The sequence below is a fragment of the Humulus lupulus genome, chromosome 6 (assembly GCF_963169125.1).
Source record: "Humulus lupulus chromosome 6, drHumLupu1.1, whole genome shotgun sequence".
NCBI classification, from domain to species: domain Eukaryota; kingdom Viridiplantae; phylum Streptophyta; class Magnoliopsida; order Rosales; family Cannabaceae; genus Humulus; species Humulus lupulus.
Genome location: NC_084798.1, coordinates 46879368 through 46893428, shown reverse-complemented (window position 1 = coordinate 46893428; position 14061 = coordinate 46879368). Strand labels below are relative to the sequence as shown.

General features: G+C 34.4%; 1 protein-coding gene across 2 annotated transcripts; it reads left to right on the top strand.

Moving 5' to 3' along the window:
- Positions 1-4074: 4074 nt before the first annotated feature.
- On the top strand, positions 4075-11971 carry LOC133782139 (uncharacterized). Of its 2 annotated transcripts, XM_062221346.1 has the most exons (12): positions 4075-4448; positions 5024-5148; positions 6029-6473; positions 6577-6689; positions 7027-7804; positions 8062-8094; positions 8499-8957; positions 9252-9440; positions 9532-9759; positions 10564-10897; positions 10986-11169; positions 11287-11971. In XM_062221346.1, exons 1-12 carry the CDS (start codon positions 4296-4298, stop codon positions 11762-11764), a joined length of 3519 nt encoding a protein of 1172 aa, XP_062077330.1. In that variant the 5' UTR covers positions 4075-4295; the 3' UTR covers positions 11765-11971. The 2 variants fall into 2 exon arrangements, with proteins under 2 accessions (XP_062077330.1, XP_062077331.1); XM_062221347.1 differs by lacking the exon at positions 8062-8094.
- Positions 11972-14061: the final 2090 nt, after the last annotated feature.

The window sequence follows — 14061 nt, the reverse complement described above, 5'->3', positions numbered from 1 at the left end:
TCCCGAACTATTGTAAAGTTCAGGCATCGAGGATGCATCCACGCGAGAGTGGGGAGATTAATACTAGTTTAAAAGAATCCCGGATTTTCAGGGAAAAAGTTGGCAGTTATCCAAAAAGGTGATATTTTTGGGATTCGTGCATTTAAAACTCTAAACAAAAACCTTATTTCTTAAGCTACATGAAACCCTCCATTACCAGAAAAACTCCACTTTTACATGTTTCTACCATAATTTTTTTTGGTCTAAACCGTGATTCTAGCTACTCCAAATCTACTCGGATCAAAAGCTTGCCCAGTGCCAAAGTGAAGCTTTAAAAAAAAACTGGTAAAAACTAGTGAAGGTATTCATGAACAGAAGAAACACATAAAAAAAGTATATACCAAAGTAAGAGAATCAAGAACAGAAACTTACACAAAGTTGTTCATGGATATGATGAGATCGTCGACTGAAGGACATGTTGCAAGAACGATTTCATAGAATCAAAGGTTGAAAGAGTACTTTGCTTTTTGGTCTTTGAAAACATGCAAGGAAAACTTCGGTTCTTCCTTTCTTTTTCTCTGGTTTGTGTTATCTGAAGAAGTAAAAGTGAAGAACGAGGAAGAAAAGGGATGTCAAAGGTCGAATAGATCTGGGCCCTTGATTCAGGTTGAGAAATGATCTAACAGATGGGGTTTAATTCTAACAATGGCGGCAAAAAGGGGTTATATGAAAGAACATGTGCAGAAATAAGGAATACTTGAGTACTCTGGGTGTGCAATCCCCGAGTGATGCGTGTCCATACTCGAGTGTGGTAGGTGGCACATTTTTTGAAATGTGAAGTTCAAAAGTTTCCTTCTCATAGGATTCGAACGAACACTTTTGAGGGGGCAAAATGTTACACCCAAATTTCAAAATCGTCATAAATGAGCCTCGAAATGTAGGCTCGTAAGATGTAAGCTCGAAAATGTCAAGTAAGGGCTCAACACTTGTATAAATTAACATGTTTCCTGATATGTTCCTATTGGCGATCAAGCACCAGTTAAGAAAGTTCGAGCTTAAGCATCAAGCTCGAAAGGATGGATCTTCTCTGGAGTATTTGAGAGCAATTCGAACCTTCATTGCACACTCGAAAAGGTCGATCTCCAAGGGTTATGCTCAATGATATTGCTGGCTAAGGGTGAGGCTAACCAGAATAACGAGCTCATGATGTTGGTCAATCTCGAAAGTGTGTAAACTATATGTTCGAGATCGGTAACCCAGTTTGGACACGGTGGTTGTTAAGAAATCCCTATTCCTTGGGGATTTTTTGATATTTGATAATAACTCCCGATATCTGATAATAAATCCCGATTATCATTGGATATTACATGATTAATATATTTAATTATATGTATTTTAAATTTGAATTGTAACTTCCTAAATTAAAATGGAAGATATTTTGTTAACTAGTCTATAAATAGACTGGATAATTTCATTTGAGATACGCACAATTGGGTATTGAGAATACTATGCTAAATTGCTTTGTAAAAACTTTAAGAGAATACCACCACTCAATAATATTGACTCGCGGACTAGGTAGATTTTAACTACTAAACCATATAAAATCCTGATTGTTCTTATTTATTTTCTTAATTCTGTGTTTAGTGCTCTTCAAATTTAAGTTGACGAAAAACGACGTCAACATATATGTATATATATATATATTTGAATGATAGAATATTCATTAAATATATTCTAAGTATTATTGAAAATCACGTGACTAATATATTTACAAAGAATGTGGAGTTATTTTCAGAGGCAATATCAAAATGCGTATTTCATTAAAAGGCAAATCCAAGCTAAGGGTCTTGTGAGAGGAGGAATAGAGATGGAAGCTTGGGCCTTTGAGGATGAACTGATGTTCTTATGAAGTGAGGGAAAATCAGTTAAAATTGAGTGGGAAAAAGGAACTTAAGAAGGACACGTGGACCAATGGCGAGAATTTGTTCTATACCTTCTCTTTATTCTTTTATTATAAATATTTGACTTTTATCATAGATGGAGGATTGAATTCCGAGTCTTTGCTATACTGTTACTCTATCAAAATATATAGAGAAATATATCTAACTTAAGTATCAGAGGATTTTATTGTAGGTACCCATCATTCATTTTTGTTAAAGTATGAGTGTATGGAGAGCATATCCCAAAAGTTGATTTAGTCAACAAAGAATTTGAGACAGAGCATAGTGTAAATTGAGAAAGATCAAGCACCATAGTTTCTATTTTGGGAAACAAATATACTCGAAAGATTTGGTTCGAACATTTATATATATATAGAAAAAGTTATTTCTTAGAAATTTTGAATTGTTAATTAGCTAATAAAATAAAGGATTAATTACATCATTCAACATAATTTGAAATTTATTTACAAAAATCACCTATAAATAATTATTTACACATATACCGTAATCTATATCTTAAAACAAGTTTTTTTTATTATTTTTTTTCTCTTTCTTCAAATCTATATATTTATCTTTTATCTCTCTTCCCCAAAGCTTAAATTTTTTTTTTGGTAACACCTCTAGTCATTTGGGCTCACAGATTGTACCATCGCGAATTACTTTTGAATGTGATCATTTTGATATGTGGGAAAAATAAGTTTTTTCGCGTCGTCGAAATTAAAAGTAATATTTTAGTTTCTTTTTTTATATGGTTAACCAAAAAATTTATTTTCTGTTTTGTTGTATTTAAAAGATAACTATGTAATTGTTTCTAATTTGGTTAAACAAAAATTCATTGAAAAAACCAAAATATGTATTTTTTTTATAATACGAAATTAACTTTTAAGTTTATTTTTTGTTTGATTAATAAAAGAAACATTATTTTTTACATGTAAATTGCATTAGTGACTAAAAGTGAATTGAAACTTTTTATTAAAAAAAGTTACTATATAGTATACTAAAAATAACTTTTGATGATAAACTATATAGTAATTTATTATATTTTATTGTAATTTATTAGTTCCTAAAATAAGTTTGAAAATAACGTAAAAACATCTTAAATAATAAGACATTATAATATAACATAAAAAAACTAATCAGTATTTTAAGATAAAAAAGTTTCAACAAATAAATTTTAGAGGTAACTAAAATATATATGAAATAATATGCTCTAAAAATAAACATTTTTGTGAAAAAATAACCAATTGTTAACTTATCACCAATTTAATAGTATATTTGGAATTTCAGAAATGTTTCAAACTCATGTATATTATTTTTGAAATTCGATATTTTTTTATAATATAACAATATATTTTTATAAATAAAATTATGTAAGTAATTTTGTAATTATTTTATGTTATATGTATATACATGTAAACATCCCTCAAATAAAAACAAAATAATAAGAAGAAGAAACAACAAATCCAATGAAAACTTCACCAAAGAAAGTTAAGTAGATCTCTCTCTCTTTTAGTAGAAAAAAATATCATTATCATATTCTTTCCCATAAAAGAAAATTAAGAAAATAAAAGCTAAGTATATATTAGTAAAGTAACACCTAACCTAAGTCGTGAGCTGATCGTGCTAAATTACAAATTGATTTTTTGTAACATTAGAAGAAGTCCCCTTACAATTATTATAATTATTATTTATTTATTTAATTTTTATTTGTGGTAGCGTAAGTGGTAATAGCAGCCAATGTGTATGAATATGAACAATCCAAACATAGGCGCACAGATTCATTCACAAAGAGGCATTAAAAAGGTGCCTAAATTGTCAAACTCTAAAATAATAATGACTAATTATAATAATAGGTAGAGAATAGAGGGCAAGATGGTCAATTCGAGTCCAACAAAAAGTAGGGCCACCGCAACAAAACCTAACCCCCCAAACAAGAATAGCAGCTTTAGGCAAGGCAAGCAAAGGAAGAAGAGAAAGAAAGAAAGAAAGAGTAGTAGTGGGCCATCGATGACGTGGCAAATAAAAAAAGAGACCCGCATAATTCGGATAAGCAAGTATTTCATTACAATTTGCTTTGCTACACAACTTAACACTTAATCTTCTAACAATTATGCATATATAAACACACCACTCATACACGCTTTCTGCTTTGCTCTTTAGTTTCACAAAAAAAAAAAAAAAAACTCTGAAGTTTCTTTCTCTTCTTTCTTTATTTGTGTTTGTGTACAGAAGAAGAGGAAGAAAGATAAGAAAAGCAGGTGACGAAACGCCGTCGTTTTGATCATCAAGATCATCGCCATCGTCTTCGTCCACGTCGTCGTTTTGTTTTTTTATAATTGATCGTGGTGGTGTAGAGGTAGAGGATAGGTGTAAGGTATGGAATTTGTCGGAGCCAGTGAAACGGCGTCGTACACGTGGCCTCCAAGAATACCAAGACGGCTGAGCAGAAGACTGCTTCTCCACTGTAAGACTCCCTGCACCGTCGAACAAATTGAAGCCAAGCTTCATCTCGCCGATCTTCGCCGCCAGGTCTCTTTCTCATTCTCTGTTTGAACTTTCCTTTTTCTCGAGAAAATTTTAAGAAAGGGTTTTGATTTTTTACTGTGTTTTTTAATTTTGGTCTTGTTTGGTTGTTATTTGAATTTTGATCACTGAACCAGCTTTTTTCTTTACTACTCTTTCTCATCCCATCTTGAGCTATTTTTTTCTTTCTTATTTTTTTACTTTAAATAAAGTAATTCAGTTTATATATATTTCATCTTTCATCTTTTTCTTTGCAACCACGGACCACCAAACAGAGCGGCTTTTTTTTTTTTTCTTTTTTAATTATATTTTATCAAAGAGAATATCTGATTTTGTTTTCACTATAATCTTTACGAGGAAGGATGTTGTTGGCTGTGTTAGGTGGGTTCGGTTGTTCTTGTGTTTGAATTTTGTTAATTTTTTTTTCATTCCTGGGTTTCCATTTCTGTACATGTTTTTTCATATCATTATAATATATTTTTAATTGTTGTAAATTCCTTTTCACTTTCTGGGTTTTCAGCTATTTTTTAATAACATTTTTTATTTTTGATTGTAAAACTTTTTGTATCTTTTGGGTGCAGCAATACTATGAACAATTATCAAGCAAGGCACGGCCAAAGCCTCGAAGTCCTGCGAGGTCCTCCTCGAATGAGGAGAACCTTGGTCAGCGCCTCGAAGCTAAGCTACAGGCCGCTGCTCAGAAAAGGTTGATCTTCCCTTAAAATTGTTGCTCCGTGAAATTTTCTTGATAGCTTATCTACTAAGTTAGTTAACTGTTGTTCTTGAATTTGAGTATGGTAGTTAGTTGTACTTTGTTTCGGATGGCAAAAAAGATCCCTAGCTGAAATTTGTACTTATCTTTAATTTCTTTTTTTGATTTATCCATTATTCTTTCAGTTGATTTGGAATGCTTCTGTGGTGGTCCGCAGTTGTTTGATTGTCTTCTTGTTGTTTTCAAATGACTTCGACTTGCATTGGACTTATTCTGTAGCGATTTACATGAATCTTTTCTTTGTTCATGACATTTTCTATTCTGTTTTATCTACTTGTTGATTAGCTAAGATGTTTTTCGATATTTGGTTTTATTATATACTGTTATTATTAATTCAAGGCTTTTCTGCTTGCAATTATCTCTCTCAATTATGATGCTAAGCTTATGGCTGACTTTTCAATATTCTCTCATCTCATCCAACAAGACAACCTTCAGCTCTCTATTTGTTTATCTTTTTCAATTTGTATGTGAATATATATGTGCAGCTATTTATGTGTGCTTTTTGAATACACTTGCACATATAATACATATATATAGTGGTTTGTGTGTGTGATTTATTATAAATTAGATGATTTGCCTCTTATTGATTTGGAAAAAAGTACATAGTGTCTTGCCAAAATAAATTCTTTGATTGGCCTCTTATTGCTCGTTACTTGTTTTTCACTTTTAAATTATTGATTTGGAAAAAAAAATCATTAAGTGTCTTGCAGTTCTTGGCATTGTTAGTGCTATGTGTATGCTGGCTGGCTGCCTCTACTTCCAGTCTTGGTCTCCTTTGTAGTGTGACTTGCTTTAACTTATTGTTTATCCACAGGTCGAGCATTCTGGCGAAGGCTCAAATGCGCTTAGCTAGGTTAGATGAGTTGCGACAAGCAGCTAAAAGTGAGGTAGAAATGCGTTATGAGAAGGAGCGTGAAAAGCTTGACTCAAAAGTACAATTGCGTGTTCAGCAGGCAGAGGCCAATAGAATGCTTATGCTTAAGGCTTACAGACAAAGAAGGGCTACGTTAAAGGAGAGATCATCTCAGTCATTATTGAGGAAGATGGCTCGGGAGAACAAATACAAGGAATGTGTGCGAGCTGCGATTCACCAAAAGCGTGCAGCTGCTGAAAAGAAGCGATTGGGACTTCTGGAAGCAGAGAAGAAGAGAGCCTGTGCTAGAGTTTTGCAGGTGCATCGAGTTGCTAAGTCTGTCTCTCATCAACGCGAGATTGAGAGGAGGAGAATGAGGGATCAGTTGGAAGATCGGCTACAAAGAGTAATAGTTTTTTCTACTGTCAATCTATATCTGCATTTTATTTGTTGCTACTGTGTTGCTTGCATTATATGCATATTTTCTTATGGTTCTCTATGATTATTAGGCAAGGAGACAGAGAGCAGAGTATTTAAGGCAGAGAGGAAGGCTTCATACCATTCAAGTGGACTGGAAAAGGATGCACAGGCAGGCTGATCTTCTTTCTAGAAAATTGGCAAGGTATATAGCTTATAGTTGCTAATGGATGGTTCCATGATCTTTTGTGTGTGTTGTTCACATTGTAAAGGTTTTGCTTATAAACAACTATAAATTGGTGGACAGCTGAGGTGGCGGAGGTGAAGAATCTTTTCATATTATGGTCTAAAATTTCATTATATATGTACAATTCGGACCAGTGAACTAATTGTTTGCAAAGGCTATTGTTTCTTTTCCGAATATTTGATAATGGATTTAAGTACTATAAATAGAACATGTAGATAAATTTCAGTGCAAGTAATATTGGTTGTAAATGAAGAGGATTTTGAAGGTATGAATGTCTAATTTGTTGCTTTTGCAGGTGTTGGAGGCGGTTCCTTAGACAGAGAACTACCTTGACCTTGGTGAAAGCTTATGATACCCTGAATATTAATGAGAAGTCTGTCAAATCGATGCCCTTTGAGCAGCTTGCTCTTTTGATAGAATCACCTGATACTCTACGTGCTGTGAAAGCTTTACTTGATCGATTAGAGAGCCGATTAAGAGTCTCAAGGGCTGTTGCTTCTAATCATTCACCTGGTTTGGAGAACATTGATCACCTTCTCAAACGAGTTGCTTCTCCAAAGAAAAGGAGTACCCCGAGGTCATCTTTGAGGAGCAGAGACACAAAGAAAGCTGCTACAGCCAGGGAAGCAGCTAGAAATCCAGCTAAACAATCAAGATATCCAGTCAGAATAACCCTTTGCTCTTACATGATCTTGAGTCATCCAGAAGCAGTTTTCAGTGGAAAAGGAGAGCGTGAGATATCCTTGGCCAGGGCTGCAGAAGAATATGTTAAGGAACTTGAGCTTTTGCTGAAGATTGTATTAGAGGGGCCTGTGCACAGTTCTGATGAAGAGTCTGATTCCATGGCACAGAAACGGTCGACCTTCAGATCTCAGCTAGAAGCTTTTGATAAGGCATGGTGCTCTTACTTAAATTGCTTTGTTGTGTGGAAAGTCAAGGATGCACAGTTGTTGGAAGACGACTTGGTGAGAGCAGCTTGCCAGCTAGAGCTCTCTATGATGCAAAAGTGCAAGATAACCCCTGAAGGGGATAGTAGCAATCTTACTCATGATTTGAAGGCTATTCAGAAGCAGGTATACTCCAGCCACTTTATTGATATTTCTTTTGACAAAATCTTCATATGCCAGTGTGACTGTTAACATGTATTTACATGGCATTGCTCACCACTAAAAGGAAAACAAAAGTAGGTTTCAATTCAATATTTATCTTTGCTTGATTAATAAGCAGGGGAAAAAGTAAACACAAGAGACAGTTACGTCCAGAGGGGTAGGAAGGAGATAAATTACTATAGTTTGTCATGCTCTTTTTTGTTTTTCTTTTCTTTTTTCAGCATGCCACTTCCTGTGATCACGAGATGGGAAAAGTTAGTGACTTTTTTCTCTGTGTATATTTCTTTCATACTCCAATTGAAATACATATATTGTATAACTGCATACGAGAAATGACAAGTATGGTTGCAGATGCAAACTCTAAGTTAACCATGTAAAATTTGTCCAAGTTATAACCTTTGTTTGAGAGCATTTTTTTTCATAGATATTGAAAAGACAAGGTAGTGATTACTGAGAGGTTTTCTTAATATCAAATTCTTTTGAATTGCTGAAAGACACAAGGATGCAAATGCAAACTAGTTTATAATATGGGTTTTCTAGCATTGGCTTACTCTCTTTCTTTCTCTAGAGTTTGTGAGCATGTAAGTGAAGTATAAACGAATTGCTTCGGTAGTTCCCTTATTACTTGATGCTTATCTTGGATCTTCCCTTGATGCAGGTTACAGAAGATCAGAAGCTTTTGAAGGAAAAAGTGCAACACCTAAGTGGAGATGCTGGGATTCAGCGGATGGAATGTGCATTATCTGAAACAAGATCCAACTATTTTATAGCAAAGGAAAATGGGAACCATTCTGGGCCACAGATTACTCCTTTTATTTCTCCAAGCCCACCTACTTCCACAGCTGGTTTGTCTGTTGCTAGCACAGATAAGAGAAGTCACGTGGGTGAGGATTCTGCGCAACCGAGCCGTGTAGTTCGTTCCTTGTTCAGGGAAGATAGTAGTCCTGAAAAATCAAGTTCTTCTGCACCAAGAACCATTTTGGATGGACAGCTAGGATCTTCTGTCGAGAAGTTGGTCATGGAGAATGAATTTATTGTAAATGAATTCCTTCACAAGCAGCAAGATGCTTTTAGTGATATCTTTAATTTGAACGATGAAGATCAAAATGGCATAAAGGTCAGTGCTCTGTCATATTGTCATAAGCGTATAGTGTATGTTGAAGTAGTAAGCATAGAAATACATAGACGATTAAATGTCTATTTATGAGTGCATGTTTCTTAGAATTCTTGTCTGGATATAATAATATAAAAAACATTCATGAAATTTTCTGTTTTCTTCTGCATTCTTTCTTCTTTTCATAAAAGATTGTTGCAAAGAACATAGTAAAGTTGTTTCACACCCACCTGAAGTTGAGAGCAACATCTTTCATATTTGTTTGCTTACCTAATCTAGTCCCGTCATGTTTTGCAGGCAAAGGTAAGAGAAGCAATGGAGAATGCTTTCTGGGATAGCATCATGGAATCCATGAAAAGTGGAGACCCTAATTATGACCGAGTTGTACAACTAATGAGGGAGATGAGGGATGAACTTTGTCAGGTGGCTCCAGAGAGCTGGAGACAAATGATTGTTGAAACTATTGATTTAGACATTTTTTCTCAGGTAGAGAAGCTTCTTCATATTTTATTGTTTCTGCAAACAGAAATGGGGTGTACAAATTTCAAGGTTTTTGATTTGTTTTTGTTTTGTCAAGGTGCTTAAATCAGGTAATTTGGACATTCACTATCTGGGAAAGATTCTGGAATTTGCATTGGACACGTTGCAAAAACTATCCTCACCTGCTACTGATGATGAAATGAAGACTACTCACCAGGGGTTGATGAAAGAATTAGCTTGTATATGTGAAGCCAGAGATGGCTCAAACAATTCAAGTGTAATTGCAATGATCAAAGGTCTGCGCTTTGTCCTAAAACAGATTCAGGTAAGAACATTGATGTTTCCTTACAAAATTTTATGCAAACATATACGAATATGGGGGATCTTCTTATATATCAGGGCTATATAGTGTTCTCATATATGTTTTTATTTGGCCTAGACCAGATTTTAATCTGCTTGTGTCTTGAATTTAATACGACATGACTTTAATTGCTGCTTCATCTGAGCTTTTGCAACGTGGCAGTTCTGATTTAATGCATTCTCAGAAGTATAGAAGATATTCTGTCAAGTAGTAGCCAGCTTTCACACTGTTCATTTGCTGGGAATAGAGATATTACAACCGAATTTTATTCGTGTCTCTCTTTAGGGTGTTTAAAGGGTAGAAGCCAATGTTGTTGCAATACTTGTTTGTTACTCTAATTTAATGTTTGAGTTCTGTGAAACTGGATCTCATACTTTTTTTAAAAAAAATCTAAAATTTCAGGGTGAGATGCAAATTTATTTTCTGCAGTTAGTATTTATGAAGATATATTTTTATTATTTAAATATTATCAAATCTTATGTAGTTCCAAATCAATCTTCTGCTGTTGATATATGAAGATTTGCAATTTTTTTTCTATAAATAATCAAATATTACCAAATCATACCTTTATATTTCAAGTTTGCAAAGTACACATGCACCTACCTCTGACTAATATTTGAAAAATGCAATATATTTACTTTCATCTGTTGTGACTCATGTTTTTGCAACATTGACTAACATTACCGTCTTTTTGATGAGATATCGGGTTTGCATTATTTCTTATTTTATATGGAATAACAAATTAATCATATCGAGTTATTCTCGTAGGTGCTTAAGCGAGAGATAAGCAAAGCACGCATAAGACTCATGGAACCATTGTTAACGGGGCCTGCTGGTCTGGATTACCTGAAAAATGCATTTGCTAATCGCCATGGATCTCCGTCTAATGCCAATTCCTCCCTACCAAGAGCATTGCATTGGCTGTCATCTGTGTGGAATTGCAAAGATCAGGAGTGGGAAGAACATGTGAATTCCATCTCTACTTTGGACCATGAAAGTTCATCTCATGGATCAATTCCATCCACCACCCTTAGAAGTGGTGGATCTTTTGTGCTCAAACCCAACTCAGCTTCTCTTACACCCGGTGCTAGCACCACCACAGGTTCGGATGCCAACTCCTTGTTAGAATTAGAGAAGGAAAAGGTTGAACTGTTGTTTCTTTTCCTTATCAATTTTTCTGTTCTGCTCAGGCAATCAACAACTGGAATGCAAGGGAGAAAAAGTTGATCTGATGGTCAGGTTAGGCTTGTTGAAGCTTGTAAGCGACGTATCTGGTTTGACCCAAGAGGTTCTGCCTGAAACTTTCACGCTGAATTTCTCTAGGCTGAGGACTGTTCAGGCTCAACTTCAGAAAATTATAGTAACTGCTATCAGGTAATTGGAAATAAATGGATAAAAAATTAAATGATATGTTCCTCTCCTGATGTTGAGTGGCTAGTAGTTTTCAATTAGACTAGTGACTGACTGAGATACCATGTGTGTTCTATGCAGCATTCTTATATGCCGACAAACTCTTTTAAGTGAGAGAATCATAGACAGCCTGGCAGCAATGGAGGGCATACTATCAGAATGCAGCGAGAGCCTCGTGGAGCTCCTGGATCGTGTCGAAGATGCAGGAATTGAAGAAATTGTTGAATCAATTAGTAGGTTCTTTACAGACAGTAGCGAAGACAGCCAGAAGCTTCAATTGCGGAAGGCGGTCATGGCAAGGATGTTAACCAAGAGCATGCAAGCTGGAGATCCTGTGTTTGAAAGGGTATCCAGTGCTGTCCATAGGTCTGCAAGGGGAGTTCTGCTTGGGGGAAGCGGGCTGCATGGAAGAAAACTAGCTGAAATGGCACTCCGGCAAGTCGGAGCTGCTGTACTGACTAAAAAATTGGTGGAAGCTGCTGAAGTTTTAGTGGTGGCTGCTACTGTGTCAGTTAGTGTTCATGGAGCATGGTACAGACAACTAACTGATAACATGTGAAAGTTTGCAGATACGAAGCCGTACAGAATAAGATATTGTATGTATGGTGCTTGTAGCAGTTTGTGTCATGTGTATAAAGCTGTGCTTGATTAATTAACTGCAGTTGTAGATGAGTAGATAGCTTCTCTTTTTTATGCAAAATTATTGGAACACATCAGGAGTGTAAATATGTTTGGATGTAATAAAAGGTCTTGATTTCTTTCCTAATTTAATTAGTTTTTTAAATTTAAAAAACGAACAATGATAAAAAGAAAATTGAACAGCTTTCGCATCAGCAAATTTGTTTAGGAAGACTAGTGAATCAATCAAGAGTCGTAAAAATTAATTTTATCTACACGTTACATATGTACGATTAAATATTTATATAGCTATATACATAGAGGACATGGATGAGGTCACGCTGCGTGACTGGCCCTGCAAATAATCGGGTAAATAATCATTAACATATTTAATATATATTTTAATTTAAAACAATAAAAAATTACAGGGGTAGTTAGGGGAACCGGTTACTAACCGGTGAAGATGTATTCTCTCTTCTCTCACTCATTCCCTCTTATTTTCTGAAACTCATTTCGGTGCAAAAAAAAATAAAAAACCACCTTCTCCGCCGCTGCATGGGCACCTTCGGACCAAACTAATAAAGGTGAGTAACTTATGTTCTCCGATCATCATCATCAATGTCATGTTATTTTGTATCAATTTTTAATTTCTTCGGTCATTATTAGTAAAGTATGTTAGTTTTCGTGAATTATTGCCATTGTTGGGGCTTTTAAGTTCATCATATTACAAGAAATGATTTATTTAAGTTTTTTGGTTTGTTAATAGGATTAACTGTCATTTTTCATGAGTTTGGTTTCTCAAGCACCATTTGGAGTTCAAGTTTCACGGTTATTTTGAGAGGGGATTAATCAAAAATCCAGGTCGAGTAAAAATCTGTTAAGGTGAGATTTCAGTTGCTTAATTTTGTCTCTGTTAAGTAATTTCATTTAGGTATTTCATGTCTCTGTTATGTGTGATCAGTGTTAAGTGATTTTATCCTTTCTTGAGTTTGAAAACATAATGCATTGCATGTGTTTGATAAATTGATTGAACTGTCCCATATATAAATTGAATAGTATAGTAATGTTGGAACAAAATTTAGTAATTGTCTTGGTAAGCTATTAAACTTTTTCGACTTGGCCTTTGTATTGCCTGATAATGTTTAATGTTTCTTTGATTGAGAGTACATTGCTTATAATATTCTACTGCAAAAATTATAACACAACCTATATTTGAGAAGGTAAAATTATCACTTAGTGTCAAATATTCAAACACTTATAGCGCAAGTCAATTCATCATTGTTTGTTTTATTTCTAGTTTTTGAAAGGAGAGTAAAATGTTGGATACCGTGCCACTCATTCATATAAAAAGAAGTAATTAATTTGTATGTCCTTGATACCCTCTGAACTTAGCTTGGAGTGGAAATGAGAAGAAATCATGATTAAACTATGACATTTGAGTTTAAATTTTAACATTTTGTGCTTTAGAGGTTGAGACATTGGATTCAAATGGTGAGCTGAATATGGATGCAAAATGTTGTAATGGTATTATTGGATTGGATTGGTCTCTTTTTTAAAATGGCCAAGATAGAGATTCATGATGTGGAAACGTTGGAATTAAGGGATAATTATTGTATAAACAAAATGATTAAAAATAAGCATAACATCTTAATAATAAACGTTTCTACACGCCATCTGTTCTACAATTGCATTTTACTTATTATCACCATTTTTGGTTTCTTTGTTGATAAGATAAAGCTTGTTTTATTATTTAGATCTTATGATAGAAATTTTTACGCCAAAAAACCAAATAAAAGTCAATTCTGAGAGGCTGAAAAGAAATATATATTTTGTTGAAACAGAGGACTTTGCAGCCTTGACATTCATAGGGCAAGTTGCTCACTTAAAATGGTTTAAGTGAGAGTGACCAAGTATTTGTTTGACATTATCAATGACATTACTAGCTTTAAAAGGTGTTGTATGAGATAAAAATTGGAGATGCAATGAGCTTCCTTCTTTATATCTTAAAACTTGTGAAGTTAGACTTGAAAAGCTCCCCTGGATTTCATTAAAGGGTCATAAGATTTTATCTAGAGGCATCTCAACTGGTGGTCCTATAGGGATGTGTTGAATCGAGGTTGAATTGAATACACTAGAGTCAGAATCATTAAATTATCATATATTATATTGATTATTAATTCATTTCAAGTTTTGGTGCTTTTCTTTTTCTTATAGTTTATAGTTTTGGTGCTTTTCTTT

What these genes read in the sequence shown, in the direction of transcription:
- LOC133782139 (XM_062221346.1), top strand. Translation starts at nt 4,296, where the DNA reads ATGGAATTTGTCGGAGCCAGTGAAACGGCGTCGTACACGTGGCCTCCA. An exon ending in TCGCCGATCTTCGCCGCCAG is followed by an intron (nt 4,449 to 5,023) that starts GTCTCTTTCTCA and finishes TTTTGGGTGCAG; the next exon opens with CAATACTATGAACAATTATC. An exon ending in ATTTAGACATTTTTTCTCAG is followed by an intron (nt 9,441 to 9,531) that starts GTAGAGAAGCTT and finishes TGTTTTGTCAAG; the next exon opens with GTGCTTAAATCAGGTAATTT.